The 19,891-nt window shown below is 32.5% G+C and overlaps 3 protein-coding genes across 4 annotated transcripts; all 3 read left to right on the forward strand.

Annotated features, from left to right (window-relative positions):
• Nucleotides 1-6,640: 6,640 nt before the first annotated feature.
• On the forward strand, nt 6,641-12,058 carry LOC103865876 (calcineurin B-like protein 4). The gene is made up of 8 exons (XM_009143738.3): nt 6,641-10,203; nt 10,312-10,394; nt 10,477-10,536; nt 10,633-10,741; nt 10,845-10,897; nt 11,004-11,084; nt 11,216-11,328; nt 11,543-12,058. Exons 1-8 carry the CDS (start codon nt 10,119-10,121, stop codon nt 11,613-11,615), a joined length of 657 nt encoding a protein of 218 aa, XP_009141986.1. The 5' UTR covers nt 6,641-10,118; the 3' UTR covers nt 11,616-12,058.
• Nucleotides 12,059-12,274: 216 nt separating this feature from the next.
• LOC103865865 (dipeptidyl peptidase 8) lies at nt 12,275-16,528 on the forward strand. 2 transcript variants are annotated; one of them, XM_033278212.1, is made up of 5 exons: nt 12,275-12,465; nt 12,651-13,013; nt 13,107-13,304; nt 13,680-15,347; nt 16,343-16,528. In XM_033278212.1, the coding sequence occupies exons 2-4, from the start codon at nt 12,672-12,674 to the stop codon at nt 15,342-15,344; spliced, it is 2,205 nt and encodes a 734-aa protein (XP_033134103.1). In that variant the 5' UTR covers nt 12,275-12,465; nt 12,651-12,671; the 3' UTR covers nt 15,345-15,347; nt 16,343-16,528. The 2 variants fall into 2 exon arrangements, with proteins under 2 accessions (XP_033134103.1, XP_009141975.1); XM_009143727.3 differs by lacking the exon at nt 16,343-16,528 and having other exon boundaries at nt 13,680-15,507.
• A 1,162-nt stretch (nt 16,529-17,690) lies between these two features.
• LOC103865852 (phosphatidylinositol 4-kinase gamma 3) lies at nt 17,691-19,504 on the forward strand. Its single transcript, XM_033278214.1, has 2 exons — nt 17,691-18,774; nt 18,848-19,504. The coding sequence occupies exons 1-2, from the start codon at nt 17,755-17,757 to the stop codon at nt 19,226-19,228; spliced, it is 1,401 nt and encodes a 466-aa protein (XP_033134105.1). The 5' UTR covers nt 17,691-17,754; the 3' UTR covers nt 19,229-19,504.
• Nucleotides 19,505-19,891: the final 387 nt, after the last annotated feature.

Raw genomic sequence — 19,891 nt, forward strand, 5'->3', positions numbered from 1 at the left:
GACAATGATGATTTTGTGAGGACGATAGTGCTTGTTTGTGGTGGGCCCATCTGGCAACAAGGATCAATACAAAATTGTGGAGCATCTCCAACCCATAACACTATTATAGTGTCAAAACCACACTATTTTAGTGTAATTTTAGCACTAAAAAAAAGTTTTTCTCCAACCATAACACCAAATTTCACACTAAAAGCTATTTTATAATATTATATGTATTTATAGTTTTATTTTTCATTTATTTAATTGTCTATTTTATTAATAAATTAAGTGAATAGTGTTTTAGTGGGGTGAATAGTGTTTTAGTGTGGTGAATAGTGTCACACCAAATTTGGTGTAAAATTATAGTGTTGCACTAAAATGGTGTGATTTTTAGTGTTGGGTTGGAGAAGGTTTTTGTGTCAAAATCACACTAAAATAGTGTTTTGGAGTTGGGTTGGAGATGGCCTAAGTATTTATATTTCAGTCTCTTATTACTTGAAGACAAGTTTCCGCAAAAATAAAACTGGGAGGAGTGGTAATTGCCAAGATGAAGGAAATAGTATTCTGAAACGGCGTCCAACGGTTACATTACAACATCAACACAACGTGCAGTACTTTAGTTATTGTGTTTGTCGGTTTCAAATAGGGAGAAAACCTAGATCAAGGAGAGTTAAAGAAAATCAAGATCATCTAAGATGTGTTTCCATTATTTCATATTCATTAGCGTAAAGAGTCATGTCTTTTCACTGTAAAAGACATATTAGTTTTGTAATTTTTTTCAATATATGTAATAAGTGTCTTTCTATAAGTAGAGTGTTATGTAATGTTGCGTCTTTTCAAAATATATTGTAAATGTACTATTTTAATATAATTACATAGAATTTAAAAAATCATGACTATTCATATACATATTTAAATATATTTGAATATCAATTAATTAAAAGAGTCATGTTTTCCATTGTAAAAAATATTAGTTTTCAAAAAAAGTTGTTAATATATGTTATAAGTGTCTTTCTGTAATTAGAGTGTTTTTTGTAAAGGTGTATCTTTTCAAAATATATGTAAAGATGCTATTTTAAAATAACTACAGATAATATGAAAAGTCATGACTATTAATATATATAACTTTAAGAATCTATAAATAGTCCATGTCAATGAGTTTTATTGTAATTTCTTCACAGTATAAAAAAAGTGAAGAAGAGAGTTATCTGGTAACGATGTTTTTTCGGCAAACGATTATAATTTTATTAACATCAATCGACCATGGTGGCTTTAAAACATGGTTTTAAAACTAAAAGCTGTGCTTTTTCAGTTAATTTTGCCAGAAGAAAAAAATCACTGTGCGTTGTAAAAAGCAACGGACAAACGCTAGCAATTGACAATTGAGTAATTGAGAAAACAAATGTCAATACCAGAACAAAACTCTTTCACATGGAGAGACATATAACGCCCCGAACCCATATGAAACACATGTTTTTTTTAATGAGATCATGATGGACATATAAGAAACAACCATGACTGATAATGCCGCCGTGATCGGTTACAATGGGAAGACTGAAGCACTTTACGGAATGGACGTGAATATTATCACCAAATTAATGAATTTAATGATGCTATGATTATGGAACTATTTGTAAGAAGGAATTTAGAATAAAAATGAAAGGGAGTGAGAAATGAATGCAAAGAAAATTTCAATCACAAGACTTTTCAAGGGTGTTTTTCAAAACCAACCCATATTTTCAAGTCAAATCCAAAACCAACCCTTTTTTTTTGTCCATACTATTCATCAATAAAATTTCCATACTATCCTTATGTTTTTGAATTATTCACAAAATTGCCATTTTTATTTATTTTTTTATTAATTTCGAAATTAACAAAAAATCAAATACACCCTAACCATTTCTTCTTATTTACAAAAATGCCATCATCATCAATTTTTCCAACCACCATGAACCACCATTTTTGAGCTCTAAAGCTCTAGAATTCAATTTTCAACCACTTTTTTTCTCATTATAACCCAAAAAACTTCATTTTCTCTCATCTCCTCTACATTTCCATCTAAAAAACTCTCATAACTATCATTTTCATAATCACAAACTTCATATTTTCGAGTTTCTTCATTAGTGAATCGTTAAAGATGCTTCTTTTTGCTCATATTTGGAGTTTGGACGGTTGAAAAGGTTGGAAACAAGCTTTACACATGAAAAATGTAACTATTTACATGGTTTTCGTTCTTTTCAGATCTGTGTCGCGACGGTAGACTGTTTTGTATGTCTACGCCTCCGTGGAGACTTACGATGCAGTCTATTTGTCAACGCACGGGTTAGTTTTGCAATTGAGCAGACAAATTTTTTTTCTAACGCAGACTTCTCCAGTAGTCTCCGTCTTTACCTTTGACAACAAAAATAAAACTTTCGGTAGACTTACTAAGACGTCTACCTAAAAGAGGTTAGTTTTTCATTTGACCGAACTTTTGACTTTTCAAAATAGACTTCAACGGAAGTCTACAAAATGTAGACTGCCAACAAAGTCTATAAAAGGTCAGTTTTGCATTTGACCAAAACTTTGACTTCGTGGAATAGGTTAGTTTTGTGTTTGACCAAAAAGTTTAAAAAGCAATCAAAAATTTATTAAATTGTAGACTTCATATGCAGTCTTCTTATCTTAAAAAAAAAAATGTAGACTGCGTATAAAGTCTACTTTTTTATTTTGGTCAAATGCAAAACCAACCCGTCGGATTTGAGAGTAGACTTCACAAGAAGTCTACACACCCGTAGACGTTCATTTTAATCTACTGATTTGAAGTCAAACTTGGTCAATTGCAAAACTAACCTCTTTCAAAAAAATTCAAACATGTAGACTGCATATGAAGTCTAGTTCTGAAAGTCAAATCTTGGATGAATTCTGGTCAATTGCAAAAAGTAACCTTTTTAAATTGTAGACTGAAATGAAAGTCTACATGTACAAAATTACAACTTTTATTCAACTATAGAAAGCAACCCGTAAAATGGTCAATTGCAAAAACCAACCCAAAGAGTAGACCTATTTGACAGTCTACGTCTGTAAACTGAAAAGAACGTCAACATCTTCAGAGACTAAATATTAAGTCTTCATAGAAAAATCTATAAAAATGTGAATTTGTGTATTATTCATTAAATTTTTTCTAGTTTTTTTGTTTGACAGTGTGTGTTAGTTAATCCTAATGGGTTTGAGTGATTTTGAAAATAATTTTTTTTTTATAATTATGAAGGTATAATTCATTTGATTTGACAATGTTGTTAGCTAATAATTGTAGACGTATTTCTAAGTCTTCGTTTATAGTTTTGCTAGTAAGGCTGAGCTTGTTTCAAAGCTGAAGTCGGTGACTGTGGAATATAATTTTACATTTTCAGCATATAAGACAACAAAAACTCTGTATGTGGCTAAGTGTCGTGTTCAAGGATGTGGTTGGAAACTTAGAGCGAGTGTGAAGTATGGGCCAAAGACATTTTGGGTGACAAAATATTCGAAAAAGATGAAGAATCGGAAAGGTTGAAGAATGTTCCTTGTGCATGATGGCTGTACACATGGTAAACTTCTTGAAATGACACAAGAAGATTATGATCTGGACAACAAAATTGAGAAGATGGTGCTAACCTATTCCTTACCAAACATCATTTAAAACAAATGACTCCGAATAGGAATATACTCCTCTTATGCCTGTCACGAATAATCGACAAGTACGGAACTTGATCGAGTTATCTAAGACACACTTTGTACGCCTTTGTGTATCAAGCCTGCGCCAATACACTAAAAAAATTTGGATTGACTATATGTTAAATAATAAGTGTAGACGTTTTTGTAAATCTACAAATGTAGACTGCAGTTGAAGTCTACGTCGTAAATTCTATTAAAAGTGTATTTGTGTATTATTCATCATATTTTTTCATGATTTAATTATTTTACAGTGTATGTTAGTAAAATTTTAATGGTCTTGGATGAATTTCACAATTTAATGTGTTATAATTATACACTTGATACTTATTGCAAATTGTTTTGATTAGTATTATTCTTGAAAATTTTTGGGAAAATTTTGTATAGATTTTCTTCTTCTCACATGTGTGTTAGTTATTATTTTAGCTTATGGTGGTTTTACTTGTTTGGTTGGTTAGATCTTGTGAAAAAATTGATATCTAACAAAAAATTAATAATATCATACAAGTGAAAACAACTAAAAATGAATACAATGTTTATAGATTATGCATTAAAAAATTATTTAAAAATTAATATTTTATTATGAAAGTTATTACAGAGCAATATATTAAAAATTATTCTTGAGTATGTTTGATTTTTCATAATCTTGATGCTTCAAATAAAGTCTTGGAAAAAGTACCTGCCAAATAAGATAGAGTTATGAGAAAAACATAAGATAAAAAATAAAATCATATTTTAGTAGACTTTTTATTAAGTCTACGTAAAGTTATTGTTTAGTAGACTTTAGTTGAAGTCTACACTAATGGAAAATTTTCATATTTAAAAGTGTGCATTTAGAAAATTTGAAAATACTTTGTTCTGGAAAATATTTCAAAAATGGTTTTTTGTCATCCTTGTAACAAAGCAAAAAGATAATGTATGAATCTATAAATTTAGTTCATTATAAACACAAAATATCTTATAATGAATATATGGAAAGCTTACATTTTTGGGAAGATGATTTGAAAATATTGGAAGAGAATACCTGCAAAATAAAATAAAATTTTAAAAAATAAGATAAAAATTAAAATCATATTTGAGTAAACTTCTAATGAAATTTGCTTAAAATTCAAGGCTAGAGACTTCATTTGAAGTCAAATGAAGTCTACTCTATCAAAAAAATAGATCTGAAAAATAATACATTAAAAATATGAAATAAGTTTAAATCTAAAAAACTTTTAAAAATATGATTTAATAGACAAAATAGTTATAAATTAAAGATATATTAATATGAATTTTAATATGTAACTTTATTTGAATATAAATACTAGAACACATATTTTAAATCTATAGATGTAAACCTTACATTTCTAGGAGGAGAAGAGAACAACTATGGAAGAAAATACCTGCAAAATAAGATAAAATTATTAAAAAACATAGAAAAAAAATTAAAGTCATATTTTTGTAGACTTCCAATGAAGTCTGCTTAAACTTTATGGTTTAGTAAACTTCATATGAAGTCTGCAAGCTTTAGTAAACTTCTTTAGAAGTCTACACTGTCTGATAATTTTCAGATCTGAAAAAATCTATATATTTTGAAATGTGAAAATAATTTTAAATCTGAAAATACTTTACATAATATAATTTATAAGGTAAACTAGTAGCAAATTAATGTAGAGAGCTTGATCTATAAATTTATTTGAATATAAACATGTAAATACATATTTAAAATCTATTAATCTAAAACTTACATTTTTAGAGGAGATGATGAAATCCATGAGTGATAATACCTACCAAAAAAAGATAATATTGTGAGAAATAAACATAAAATACACATTTAAAATCTATAGATCTAAAACTTACATTTTTTAAAGGAGAAGATGAAAACCATGAATCATAATATCTAAAATGACAAGAAAATATTGTGAGAAAGACTTGAGAAAATTTTAGAGAGAAAGAAGATAATGAGAGAGATTTAGAAACAATTGAGAGAATTTTAGAGAGAAGAGAGAAAGTTTTAGAGAGAAGGGAGAGAGTTTTAAGAACTTGTGCAGCCACTTTAGAGAGAGATTGAATAAATTTTGTTTATATAGGGAGACAAAAATGTAACTAGGTTAAAATTTACGATACTGTAGACTTCGTTTGAAGTCTACTAAAATTAAAATTTTGGAGTAGATCTTACTATAACATAGTAGACCTTTTTGGAAGTCTACTATAATAATTTAATTATTGTTGTTTATTCTTTATTATTTTAATAATTTTAATATATGATTTATTAAATTTATTTCTTTATTTTTTAATAGTTATAGTATATGATTTCACTTTTTTATTCTTAAGGAACTTAACTTAGTTTAAATATAATGATTTTTTGTAAAACAAATTGAAAAATATAGACTGAAAAAGACGTCTTCAGATAAATAGACTTTATTGTAGGTCTACGAAACCCTAAACCACAAATATCAAACCCTAAATGTTTTGCTTGATAATCAAAAAGTCTCATTTATACAAAATATAAACTACTAAACATTAATATGCAGATTTAAGTTAATAAAACAAAAAAAAAACAAAATCTAAAATCTAACCCTATGAAATCAACTACTAAAAGACATAACATGTTAGAACCTTTTGTTTCTAAACTATGAACATAGTCTAGCACATGATAACCAAATTAGTATATATTCTTCAAAATTGTTCGATTATATGAAATTTTAATTTATTTACTTCATATTATCCATTATATTGATGATTAATTAAAAATATCACAATAATTATTTTTATACATTTTCAAAATTAAATTAGTAGACCAAATTAGAGTGTAGACTACAAAACAAGTCTATAAAGTAGACTTCGTAGGAAGTCTATATATATGTAGACTTCTTTTATTACGTGTAGACTTCCAAAGGATAGAAACGTAAAATACATTTATGTTTTTTGTTTGGTCATAAGGGTGAAATAGTACTTTCACTACTCCTTTAGGTTGGTTTTGCATTTGACTGAAAGTGGGGTACACTTTTACATTTGACTTGAATATTTGGGTTGGTTTTAGCAAATGTCCCACTTTTCAAAGACTTTTCACTGATTTGTTGTGAGGACCAAGAGATACAAAAGTGAAGAAACAAAAAAAAGAGAGACTAAAATGCAGTGACCGAAAAATTCAGGGAGGAACGGTCATATTTTAATTAAATGTTGTCAAACAAAGAATTGTGGGAAGGGTCATCTTTAAATTCAAACAAATGTTATAGATTGTGTCTTTTCATCTTTAAATTGTGTTTTTGCATCTTAAAAGTTGCATTGATTTAAAAGAAATCATCAACATATATAAGAATGCATCCTTTCTTCTTAACAACATGTCTTTTAATTTTAATAACTATGTTAAATTTTTTTTAAAATTAAATGTCTAAGAATGTGTTTTTTTTATTCTAACAATTTCATTTGTTAATAAGAAATGTTTAAATATTTAAAATGTATATTTTTATGATCATGTGTATTTACCTCTTAAAATGCAATAGTTTTTAATCAAGGGTGAATCTATGTAGAGAATACTCTTTTTAAGATAATCACATGAATTAATAGATAGTTATAGGAAGTTCTTAATGCAGTCAATATAATTTATCTCCAGATTCTCTCTTATTTTTAAGAGTGTGTGAAATGATTTAAAATATGTATTTTCATCATAAAAATATATTATATGTCTAACTATCTTATAAATTGTGTAGGCTATTATGAGTGATTTCTTGTAAATTTGGAAAAATGTTTTATGTTTTTATATATGCATAAATATTATCTTCATACAACACGTCTTCTCATCGGAAGAGCTACATGTCTACAAACGTGTCTTTCACCTAACTATATTTTTTTCATGTGATTTTCCATCTTAGTAATTGTATAGTTAAAACATTTTTTATGCATCAACTTGTTATATGTGCTATTTATGTAGTGAATCACTACTACATGTAAATTGGAGAGGATTATTAGCAATTTTAAGTAAATCTTTGCAACCGTTCAAGTGAATCATTACAAGTGTTTGGTGAAACAGTTACAACTTCTTAAATGAAACATGCAACTGTTAGTGGTTATACTTTTTAGTGATGTATCATTGCAATTGTTGGTAATTGTAGTTTTTTTTGGTAACAAATCATTGCAACTTTTGGTGTTAACAAATTTTCAATCTTCTTTATAAGGATTTGTGGCTATTGACAAATCACAACAATCAAAAATAGACTAAATAAAGGACATTATTCCTCAAAAGATTATCAAAAACAATGATATGTTTTTATGTGTCTTATTTATTTAAAATATTTTATTGATATCTTTTTTGTCATTTTCTTACATATATTTATATTATACATTTTTAAATATATGAAGAGGTTATGGATATGTTTTTTTTTTCTTTTCTTACACATAAACTTCTTTGAAAAAAATGAGATACTTTATATAAAATTATAAATTATAAAAAATGGCGAATAGTGAGTTCCCAGTAATAACTTAAAATATGCATAAAATTTTGAATGTATTTTTAATGTGTGTGCCTTTACGAATTGGTCATATTCTTTTAGTTGTAGTGTATTTTTCATTTAACAATTGAATAGTTTATGAGAATCTATTTTCATAATTATCAAATCTATCTCTATTTAATCAAATTTTATTTTATTTTACATGCAAAAGATGCATTTGTTTATTCAAAGGTTTTTTCTGTAAAAAATATGCAACCTTTAAGAATACTAAAAATGTTGTAAAAGCGTATCCTTTCAAAAATTTAATATTTTGAAGTTTAAATTTTATTTCAGATAAAATTAATCTGTTTCTATGGGTGTATCTCTGCTTTTTGATGAAATAAATTGAAATGTGTTTTTTACTCATTCATAAAGAGATCTTTTAAAAATATTAAATAGATTTTCATATATTAACATGTTATAAGATTATAAAAATTGAAAGATGATGGAGTTATGTTTAAACAATAATATTTACTGTTTAGCCTTTTGGAAACGATACAAATGGAAATTAATATATATTGATTGTATAATATTTTATATAAAACAACTTGGAAATAAATATTTAAATATTTTAAAGACTCGAAACATGATTGAATATATCTAAGGACCAAAATAGGTTGAATAGTTTTAGATACAGTTATAAAGTTTTCTTTTGTAATATGTGATTATCTATTTTTATAAAATGAGTTCCGTGCGACATCGCACGGGTTCCTTACCTAGTATTAATAACGCCGAATAATAAATATAAATAATAATGTTGTAGAATTACACAATATATAATATTAAAATAAAAATTATATATTTTAAAAATTATAATAATATTAAATTCATTTATAAAATGAAAAAATATCCGCACACATGTGCGGATTAAAATCTAATTTATCATTATGTATGAAGTCCTCAATATTTCGCACCTGACATTGTATCTCGAGTCAGAGTGATACTCTGGACATGAGTGTAGACCCCATTCGTTTTAAGTTCTTTAACAAGACACATGTAATTCATCTGCCTACAATTATTGAACGAAGCAACAAGTTGTTGTCTCGGTCACTCGTGATTTTGACTAAACATTACTTTGTACTATTGCTTTTGAACTTTCTATATGTTATTTTCCAAAATACCCACACACATCAAAATACATCCAGCTTGTTTCTTAAAATCTTTCATTTATTAAACTATTTTTTATTTATTTTAGCAATTCTTGGACCTATCTACTATATAACCCATTGACTGATTCATGCATATATATATATATATATGAGGACCAACATCGATTAAAATTTGTTTTCAATGTTTTATTTTATTTTTATTTTTTTGAAAGCAAATAATAGTTTATCGTATACCATGTTTTATTTTTCTCTTATATATATATTTATTTTTGTCGACTATTTTTGTCTTATATATATGTGCATATATCATACATAGGAGACTCTGATAAGTTATCTCTGTGATTACGACTAAGATAACTAGGAGAGAAAAATTATCTCTTATCTATCCGCCTGTTCATTCGTCATTGTCGTGGCTAAATGATTTATATAGTAGTTTTTATTTTTGTGTTTATTGGAATAATTACTAAATTATTAAATACGAAAATGTCGTTTTGTTCTAGTTTTGACTATTCAATTAGCATATTAAACGTGAATTGATGTCTGGAGAGAGCTTAATATAGCTGTCGAGAAAGCTACAAGTATCTCTAATTTAACGTGTAACTTGGCCAACTGCATCTGATGTAATAGTTTTATTTATAGACCAATAACATAATCGTTCATATAGCCGTCGACTTCTATTGGTGATTATTAATTACACACTCGGTTATAACTTATAATTGGTTTGTTCTTGGACGGCCGATGGATATACTTAGTTCACCATATTAATTACTAGGAACAAACAAAACATTTCTAAACCAAGGTCTTTATGTTTCTGGTTGTAGAGTGAAAGCAAAAAGTAATAACCACTAAACAAAGGTGTGTTCGCATGGGTTGCTCTCTGTCAAAGAAGAAGAATGCAATACGACCACCGGGATATGAGGATCCTGACCTTCTTGCATCCGTTACGCCATGTCAGATTTTACTTTTGATCTTATTACTTTCATACTCTTAAATGTTACGAGAACATGTTCTAGACTTTGGACAAAACTTTATTCTACTGATATTGTGAGGGACAATAGTTACCGTAGCAGAAGTGGAGGCTTTGTATGAACTGTTCAAGAAGCTAAGCAGCTCAATTATCGACGACGGTCTTATTCATAAGGTTGCTTCTTTCATTATTTCTTGTTGCTTTTTGAGATCTTTTATGTATATATGGCTTAAGAGTTTATAGTGTGATGCTGTAGGAAGAGTTCCAGCTGGCTTTATTCAGAAATAGGAACCAGAAGAACCTTTTCGCTGATCGGGTAATTAACGTTCATTAACTACAACTAGTTACATTACAGAAAGATTTTTTTTTTCATTACATAAAATTTTGTTTATACATACTATTTTATCCGCAGATATTTGATGTATTTGATGTGAAGCGAAATGGAGTGATCGAGTTTGGTGAATTTGTCAGGTCTTTAGGTGTCTTCCATCCAAATGCACCTGTCCATGAAAAGATCAAATGTCACTTTCAACTACTTGCTTTGCATCCATTCTATGTCTAGTACTTATTATTCTTCTTTTCTTATCAAGTTAACTGACAAAGAACGTTGTCATGAATTTTCAGTTGCTTTCAACTTGTATGACTTAAGGCAAACTGGATTCATCGAACGAGAAGAAGTGAGTCCATTTACAGTTACTTTCCTTGAACCCGCAAGATTTCAACTTACATTTCTATCCCCAAAAACATTGCGTGTTGTTCTTATATATATATATATATATATAGTTGAAAGAGATGGTAATCGCGCTTCTTCACGAATCTGAACTTGTTCTTTCCGAAGATTTGATCGAAGTAATGGTGGATAAGGTAGTCATAGACTTCACACCGTGGCCTAATTGTTAATTCTTTTTATCTGTCACTATATATCAACTTGTTATTGAAAAAAATAATCTTAGTAATGAAGAATTTCTAAGGAGATGATGTTGTTATATTTGTAGGCGTTTATGGAAGCTGATCGCAAGAAGGACGGGAAAATTGATCTAGATGAATGGAAAGAGTTTGTGTCCATGAATCCGTCGCTCATCAAGAACATGACTTTGCCTTATCTAAAGTGAGTTTGTATTACTTGCAATAATTTTCTTATACGTAATAAGCTAGTTTATTAAACAAAATTTCTTACCCATTAATCATATGTACACAAACTCGAAGTAAAATAATAAATACTGTAATATGACTATGAGTCAAACCCGAGCTTAAGCCGAACCGACCGGTATGGTTGTGCATTGAACCAGTCGAGTTGATGATAGTAATCTTGGTAATTGTAGGGACATAAAAGGGACGTTTCCAAGTTTCGTTTCATCTTGTGAAGACGAAGAATTGGAGTTGCAAAACCTATAGATTTCTAAGTGAATTCCATGCAGATTGCAGATAAAGAACGATCAAAAGACTCAGCTTCTAGACTTCTTCTTAATCTTTGGAAAGTTTTGTAACAAAATTGTAAAGAGGAGTATAAGCTAGGATTTGAAATTGGCTGTAACAAACCAATCTCGATAATGATGTATATTGTCTTGTGTATATATTTGCATACCTTGCTAGCTTAAATACTTCTATGTGGAACAAATGAACTTCCATTTTCACACAGAGGAATAATTTTAAAATACTTTATTATTATTCGTTTTAGTGATGTACATACAACATATAATCTCAAGTTTAAGGAGGTAAAGTGCAATTTTGTTAGAGTCGGTATGAAGCCACAAAGGTATGTGATGGGAGTTCTTAGCGAAATATAAGAAGTTTTAAGAACATGATTAACGAGAGTTCTTAACGAAATATAAGAAACCCGAACTTTCACTAATTATGCTCAAACAATAAGAAATCTAACCAATAGTGGGGGTGGGGGAGTTTATGAAGCCACGAAGGTATGTGATGGGCCTGGTGGCCCTGTAATCTAGGGTCCAAATATGATTCTAAGATTATGGTTAAACCGTAAAAATACACTAATCAACAAAGAGCGGTGATAATTAATATTTGTGAAGTTAATAATTGAAAAACACCTAAAAGTAAAACTATACAAATTGACAAAAAACAGAGGAAGCGTGTTGAATTCAGGTCATTACACGGAAGAGAGGAACCTGTCTCTCTCTTTCAATCTCCCAGATAGCAGTATCAGTTCCTATCTCCGGTTCGGTATTTTATCCGTTCCTCATCCACTCTCTCTTCTCACCAACTTCAACTCTAATCTCATTCCGTATGGTTTCGATCTGTTGACCCTTTTTTTTTATACATCAGTTATATATTTATTCTCTAAGAGATTTATGTAAATTGTAGATGTATCCTTTTGAATCATTGATAGATTGTTGGCATTGAGGTCAAAGTCAATATAAAATCATTTTTGAGATCAAGAAAGCTTGTTGTGATGGTTTGTTTTTGCAGCTTGTTGTGAGAGTTATTTTTATGGAGGACGTTATTTTCAAGGTAGAAGATATTGTTCAGGCGCCTTTACCTGGCTACGTAGCTCCAACGGCAGTCAGCTTCAGCCCTGATGACTCTCTGATCACTTACTTGTTTAGCCCCGAGGAGAATCTGAATAGGAGAGTCTACGCGTTCGATGTGAACAAAGGAGAATCTAGTCTTGTGTTTAGTCCTCCTGATGGTGGAGTTGATGAGAGCAACATTTCGCCTGAAGAGAAGCTGAGAAGGGAGAGGCTGCGGGAGCGTGGCTTAGGAGTGACTCGGTATGAGTGGGTCAAGACTAACTTGAAGATGAAATTCATTGTCGTGCCTTTACCTGCTGGGGTTGGTGTCATCGGTTCTTGCTTTTATTTGTGACATTTTTTTAGGGTAGGATCTTTGAGATAATGTAACTTCACTTGTTGTGACCATGCTTAGGTGTATATGAAGGATCTTTGTTCATCACCAAATCCAGAGCTCATAGTTCCAAGCTCACCCACTTCCCCAATCATTGATCCTCGTCTATCTCCCAATGGCTTACTCCTTGCATACGTAAAAGATTCCGAGTTGCATGTCCTCAATCTGTTGAAGAACCAGACTCAACAGCTAACAAACGGTGCCAATGGAAGTACTCTGGTAAGCTAAAACCAAATGTTCTTCTGGTCTCATTTAGTTTCACTTGTCCGTAGAACATGTACTTGGACCGCTGGGACGAAACTAATATTACATAAGAGCATGATTAACCTGGGCTCTTAATATCGGGTTTTAACTCATGATTTGACATTTATTTTTACACTTTTTGGTTAAGAGCCGACTCTTATATCTCTTATTTAAGAGACAGTTCTTAGGTTTTCTTAGTTAAAAGCTAAGAAACGGGTTTTAGCCGAAGCTAAGAACCCACATAAGAGCCCGGGTTAATCATGGCCTAATGTGGTTCCGCGTCTGTCTGGAGGATTAGGCCCTGAACCTCTTGGTATTCAAAATAATTGTGATTTGTTTTTGTTGCTGCAGACGCATGGTCTAGCTGAGTACATAGCTCAGGAAGAGATGGACCGGAGGAACGGCTACTGGTGGTCATTAGACAGCAAGTTCATCGCCTACACAGAAGTCGACTCCTCACAGATACCGTTGTTCAGAATAATGCATCAGGGGAAAAGCTCGGTTGGCGCAGATGCGCAAGAAGACCACGCTTATCCTTTCGCAGGAGCTCTCAACTCCACGGTCCGTCTCGGCGTAGTTTCTTCATCCGGCGGCGGGAAGACAACCTGGATGGATCTAGTCTGCGGAGGGAGAGCCAATAATGAAAACGAGTATCTCGGTAGAGTCAGCTGGATGCCAGGGAACGTCCTCACGGCTCAGGTTCTGAACAGGTCGCAGAGAAAACTCAAAATCATGACCTTTGATGTAAAGACAGGTCGAGGAAAGATACTTTTAACAGAAGAGTCGGATACTTGGGTGACATTACATGACTGTTTTACCCCTCTGGAGTCAGGAGGATTCATTTGGGCTAGCGAGAGGACTGGTTTTAGACATTTGTATCTTTATAACTCTGATGGGACTTGCCTTGGGGGCGTTACTAGCGGTGAATGGATGGTTGAGCAAATCGCAGGGGTAAATGAGTCAATGTCTTTGGTTTATTTCACTGCAACTCTCGATGGACCGCTTGAGACTCATCTTTACTGCACAAAGCTGGAAGCTAAGGATGCGTCTCGGTCTCTGAGGCTTACTCATGGTAAAGGGAAACACATCGTTGTGCTCGATCACCAGATGAAGAACTTTGTCGACGTTCATGACTCGGTTGATTCGCCTCCACGTGTCACTCTTTGCTCATTGAGCGATGGGACTGTGCTTAAGATACTATACGAGCAGACATCTCCGTTACCGTTAGTGAAACGCCTTCAACTCGAGGCTCCGGAGTTTGTTCAGATACAAGCTAACGATGGGAAGACAACTCTGTATGGAGCTGTTTACAAACCAGACAGTGCCAAGTTCGGTCCTCCTCCTTATAAGACGATGATCAACGTCTACGGAGGTCCTAGTGTCCAGCTGGTTCAAGATTCTTGGATCAACACGGTCGACATGAGGACGCAGTACTTGAGAAGCAGAGGCGTCTTGGTTTTTAAGCTTGACAACAGAGGAACCGCGCGGCGCGGTCTTAAGTTCGAGTCGTGGATCAAACACAGCTGCGGAGACGTTGACGCGGAGGATCAAGTAACCGGAGCCAAGTGGCTTATCCATCACGGTTTAGCTAAACCGGATCACATTGGTGTTTACGGTTGGAGTTACGGCGGGTACCTCTCGGCTACGCTCTTGGCTAAGTACCCTGAGATTTTTAGATGCGCTGTCTCGGGCGCTCCTGTTACTTCTTGGGATGGGTACGACACGTTCTACACGGAGAAGTACATGGACCTTCCTGATGATGAAAGGTACGTGAAGAGCGCGGTGATGGAGCATGTGGGGAACTTGAGGGATGAGCAGAAGCTGATGTTGGTGCATGGGATGATGGATGAGAATGTGCATTTTAGGCACACGGGTAGGCTTGTGAACGCGCTTGTTGAAGCGGGGAAGAGGTATGAGTTGTTGATATTTCCGGATGAGAGGCATATGCCGAGGAAGGTGAAGGACCGTGTTTATATGGAACAGAGGATTTGGGAGTTTATTGACAAGAGCTTGTGAAAGGTAATGTTCACAAACTTTGTTGTTCTGTTTCTTTTTTCTTTTTGGTTCTTCATGATAAAGAAGTCATCTCTCATATTGGATTGGTTATAAATTTCATTTTGTTATCATAATTCATACGTTAATAATGTTTGATTCGTTAATAATACTTTTTTCATGTCTATTTGCTTCTTTAAAACCTACTAGGTGATTGGCCTGCGATGCGGGCTTAAACATTTTCATAAGTTTTTGAAAAATTCTTTTTACACTATATTCATTACTAAAATAAATCTTAAAATAGCTCAATATTATATTTTTAATTATATAACTGAAATTTTTATTTGATTAATATTTAATTATATAATTTATGTTTTTAATGTTTTACTAAAATATTTTTTCAGATAAAAATATAATATATATAGAGAAATTATCTTTTTTTTAATTATATTTTTAGATTTTTAGATTTTGGATAATTCAATATTCTATTTTTAATTATATAATTAAGAATTTTATTTGAATAATATTTAGTTATATAATTTATGTTTTTAACTTTTTACTAAAAGATTTTTTCAGATAACAATACAATATATACAGAAATTATCTCTTTTTAAAATTATATTTTCAGATTTTGGATAATTCTTACTATTATTAATCTTAACCAATTATCTAATCAAATCAATTAAAATTTTGTTTTTATTTTTTAATTTATTTATACATTTTATTTATTAAAGGCATAAACGATATTAACCATTGTAACTTTTAATGTGAGAGCTCGATTCCAAAAATTTACTTCGCAAATAATAGTGTAGATCGGTCCTGAGCAAAAGTCTAATAAAACATTTTATGGCGCGTAAAAACTTTAAAAGCTAATATATTTTTTTTTCAACTTCCAAATAAGAAAATCTTTTTTTTTTAATACCAAAAACTTATCTTAAATTATTTTATGGGTTTAATGGTTTATACATCTAAATTCCGGCATTTAAATAAATGAATAATAATCTCTTCTTTGAAAAACGAAGGGCCCAAGCCCGTAGGCCCAATGGGTCATATATAATTGCTTGAACCGTAAGCAATTACGTCCGTTACGAAAACAGTAATCCTGCCGTGGAGAGGAGTTCACGACGTTAGGGAAGGCATGAAACTTCCGTCAAAAAAAAGTCAGCGTGGTCAAAACCTATAAATAGACCCCCCACATTTCGCTGCTGTTCAAAGAATGACTCGTCACTGTTTGTAATCTCTCTCCTCTTCTGGGAACGCGCTCGCTGAAACTTTCTCGGGAAAAAGAATAAAGGTGGTTTCCAGATTCTCGGATAATTATCATTTATCAACGAGTAGATCTTAAACGAATCGGTTTCGATTTTTCTCCGTATCGGTTGATTCATCGCTTCACGGATTTTTGATTCCGAGGTATGAACCATTTTTCTAATTTTAGATCTCTGTGAAGATTCGATTGATTTGTTATGCTCTTCCGATCATGAACGATTAGTTGTATCTGTTCAATGATCGGTGAAGGTGAGTAGAAACTTAGATTCTCTGTGGAGGTTCCTGGATGCTCGTTAAGATGATTCGAGATTTCTATTTAGTGATAAACAATGGATTAGTATCAGTATGAAGCCGTTACTTCGTTGATGATGGATTAAGATATCTAGATCTTCTCTCAGATGTATAAGTGTGAGAACTAACCTAACCTATAATTAACTTCAAATTAGTCAAATGAATGAATCTTTGCATAACTTAATTAGGCCAGGCTGTTTTGGCTTTCGATAAGGACGTTGACCTGAAACTTTATTTGTGGCCGTTGTTTAGTTATGCTTTTTTGAGCTAATTTTAGCTTATGAAGATTTCTAATTATATAGGATTTAGACCAAACGTTTTCAAAGGTTATATAGAGTCTGTTAAGATAAAAGTTAAAGAGTCTTGTTCATCATCCATACAAGAGAGCAGAGGCTGTTGGCTTGAACCTTTTTTTTTTTCCTTTCTAAAGGTTATTTGATAAAATTAGAGACTTGTTCATCATCCATACAAGAGAGGAGAATTTAACATTAACGTTTTTTTTTCTTTCTTTAAAGGTAAAATTTTTTTTGTTTGATTTGAAGATTTTACATCTTGTTTAATCTGTGGTTAAATTGGAATAATGATTTCTTTGGTCATTGTTCATTCAGGTTCTTTGCGGTAATGCGAATGAGAGGGTAACCTAAAGGTGGTTTGGGATTGGTTTAAGTTCAGTATGAATCCTTGAGAGATATTGCTTTGGCAAAGATGTGAATTTACAAAACCTTTGTTTTCAGAGTTCCTGAATTCGTGCAGGGAACTTGGTCTCTTTAAAGTATACACGGAACAAGATTATAAAGTTTTGAGTTCTGAGATTCTCTTCCATTCCAAACGAATCCAGCTCTTGAGGATTTTAGAATAGAAGCTGTATTAGTTTGGTATGTCATTTGCTAGTGTAGCTCTATGTCCAGCCCTGGAAGAAGTTGTCAACTTTCCAGGTTTTGTCGGACGGTTTGGTTTGAGCTTAGACGACCCAATCCTGATATTCCTGAACATCGCCGAGTCTCTGAACCCGATGCGGGTCATGGAGTCGGATTCACTAGCGTCCGTGAAGCTAAGGTTTCAGAGTATCAAGGGATTTTTTGTGAAGAAGCAGAAGCTGTTCTATGATGGTCGAGAGCTAGCTCGAGATTATCTTCACCATGAACTCATATTAGATGGTGAAAACGGAGAGAATGTGATTCACTTGCTAATTAAAAATTCATCTAAAGTCATAGCAAAGCCTAAAAATTTCTCCGTGGAGCCTGTTGCTGTTAACCGTGAGATTGAACTGTCAGCACTTCTCAAAGATCTTATCAGCTCCACTATAGAGGGCCTGGAGAAAGGAAACGCTCCCATTAAATCATCTGATGGGTCAGGGGGAGCTTACTTCATGCAAGATCAATCCGGACACAAGTACGTATCCGTCTTTAAACCAATAGACGAGGAGCCAATGGCTGTGAACAATCCCCACGGACAACCTCTTTCACTCGACGGGGAAGGTTTAAAGAAAGGCACACAAGTTGGTGAAGGAGCTTTCAGAGAAGTAGCAGCCTACTTATTAGACTACCCCATCACTGGACCACGAAGTTCTCCTCTTGACCAACCGGGTTTCGCTGGAGTTCCACCTACAACAATGGTCAAATGCTTGCACAAAGACTTCAACCATCCCAATGGTTATAGTTTCTCCCAAGAGAACGCAAAGATTGGTTCGTTGCAGATGTTTGTGAGTAATGTCGGAACTTGTGAAGATATGGGATACGGAGCCTTCCCTGTCGATCAGGTTCACAAGATCTCGGTTCTAGACATTAGGCTTGCTAATGCGGATCGTCACGGTGGTAACATTTTGGTTAGCCGAGATGGAAATGATGGTCAGATCGTGCTTACACCAATCGACCACGGCTATTGCTTTCCAAATAAGGTAAGCGATTGATTACATTCGTTTCATTTATATATATTGAGTATTTGGACTAAAACAAACTTTATTTGTCCAGTTTGAAGACTGCACATTCGAGTGGCTATACTGGCCTCAAGCAAAAGAGCCATACTCTTCAGAGACGCTTGAATACATCAAAGCCTTGGACGCTGAGCAAGACATTGAACTTCTGAGGTTCCACGGTTGGGAGATTCCGCCTTCATGCGCCCGTGTCTTCCGCATCTCGACCATGCTTCTCAAGAAAGGTGCTGCGAAGGGTCTCACACCTTTCGCCATCGGAAGCATTATGTGCAGAGAAACACTCGAGAAAGAATCTGTGATCGAACAAATCATCTATGAGGCTGAAGCAATATGGTCCCCAGAGACAACAGAAGAGGAGTTTATTAGCACAGTCTCTGATATTATGGATCGCTACCTCAACCAGTATTCTCTGAACTGAAAATATCTTTTATCACAGCCACAAGATTTCCACTCATGACTGTGTATATCCGGTGTCCGTAACAATAAATAAGCGTCACTGTCTTTGAACCCAATCTTAGCTTTTGTAAACAGTGGTTTGGTAATGATGATTGGGTTTATAGAGTCGTCATGCTTCTGTGGTTTGTTGGGTTAAATAACGTTCCTGTGTACTTATTTCAGTTCTGGATGATGAACAAGTCAGTATACTACGGTTTCAAAATACTATAATGGATGATGAACAAGAGTCATTTACATATATACTATACCACGGATTCTAAAATTGTCGCAGTTCATATATATTATATTATTTGACTCTAATTTACTAATCTTTTCTTTCAAATCCTCCTGCACAAACTGGATCTCTTACAGATTATAGCATAAAAATGAAAATTGAAAGACGACAACATCAAAAGATTTCAAGCATTTTTTTTATTACAAGCATTTGAAGCAAACAAGAAAAGTGAAAGTCATTGATCAAACTGGTGTAAGACATAATGGTGAATATAGGATCCCGCCATTGAGAGGACACCTTATTTACATATAATACGAATAAAGTATCAACGGTGCTAGTTTCATAAACAAATTGTCTTAACCCTGTAAATAATTTAGTCCTTGCTAAAATTTGAACGAATAACCTAGATGT

Source organism: Brassica rapa, chromosome A09, assembly GCF_000309985.2.
Source record: "Brassica rapa cultivar Chiifu-401-42 chromosome A09, CAAS_Brap_v3.01, whole genome shotgun sequence".
In the NCBI taxonomy this organism is placed as follows: domain Eukaryota; kingdom Viridiplantae; phylum Streptophyta; class Magnoliopsida; order Brassicales; family Brassicaceae; genus Brassica; species Brassica rapa.

Bases quoted from the DNA above. Each gene is read 5' to 3' on its own strand.
- LOC103865876 (XM_009143738.3), top strand. From the start codon at position 10,119: ATGGGTTGCTCTCTGTCAAAGAAGAAGAATGCAATACGACCACCGGGA. The intron at 10,204-10,311 runs GTCAGATTTTAC...GAGGGACAATAG, and splicing joins TCTTGCATCCGTTACGCCAT to TTACCGTAGCAGAAGTGGAG. The intron at 11,085-11,215 runs GTAGTCATAGAC...TTATATTTGTAG, and splicing joins TCGAAGTAATGGTGGATAAG to GCGTTTATGGAAGCTGATCG.
- LOC103865865 (XM_033278212.1), top strand. From the start codon at position 12,672: ATGGAGGACGTTATTTTCAAGGTAGAAGATATTGTTCAGGCGCCTTTA. The intron at 13,014-13,106 runs GTTGGTGTCATC...GACCATGCTTAG, and splicing joins TCGTGCCTTTACCTGCTGGG to GTGTATATGAAGGATCTTTG. The intron at 13,305-13,679 runs GTAAGCTAAAAC...TTGTTGCTGCAG, and splicing joins GTGCCAATGGAAGTACTCTG to ACGCATGGTCTAGCTGAGTA.
- LOC103865852 (XM_033278214.1), top strand. From the start codon at position 17,755: ATGTCATTTGCTAGTGTAGCTCTATGTCCAGCCCTGGAAGAAGTTGTC. The intron at 18,775-18,847 runs GTAAGCGATTGA...TTATTTGTCCAG, and splicing joins GCTATTGCTTTCCAAATAAG to TTTGAAGACTGCACATTCGA.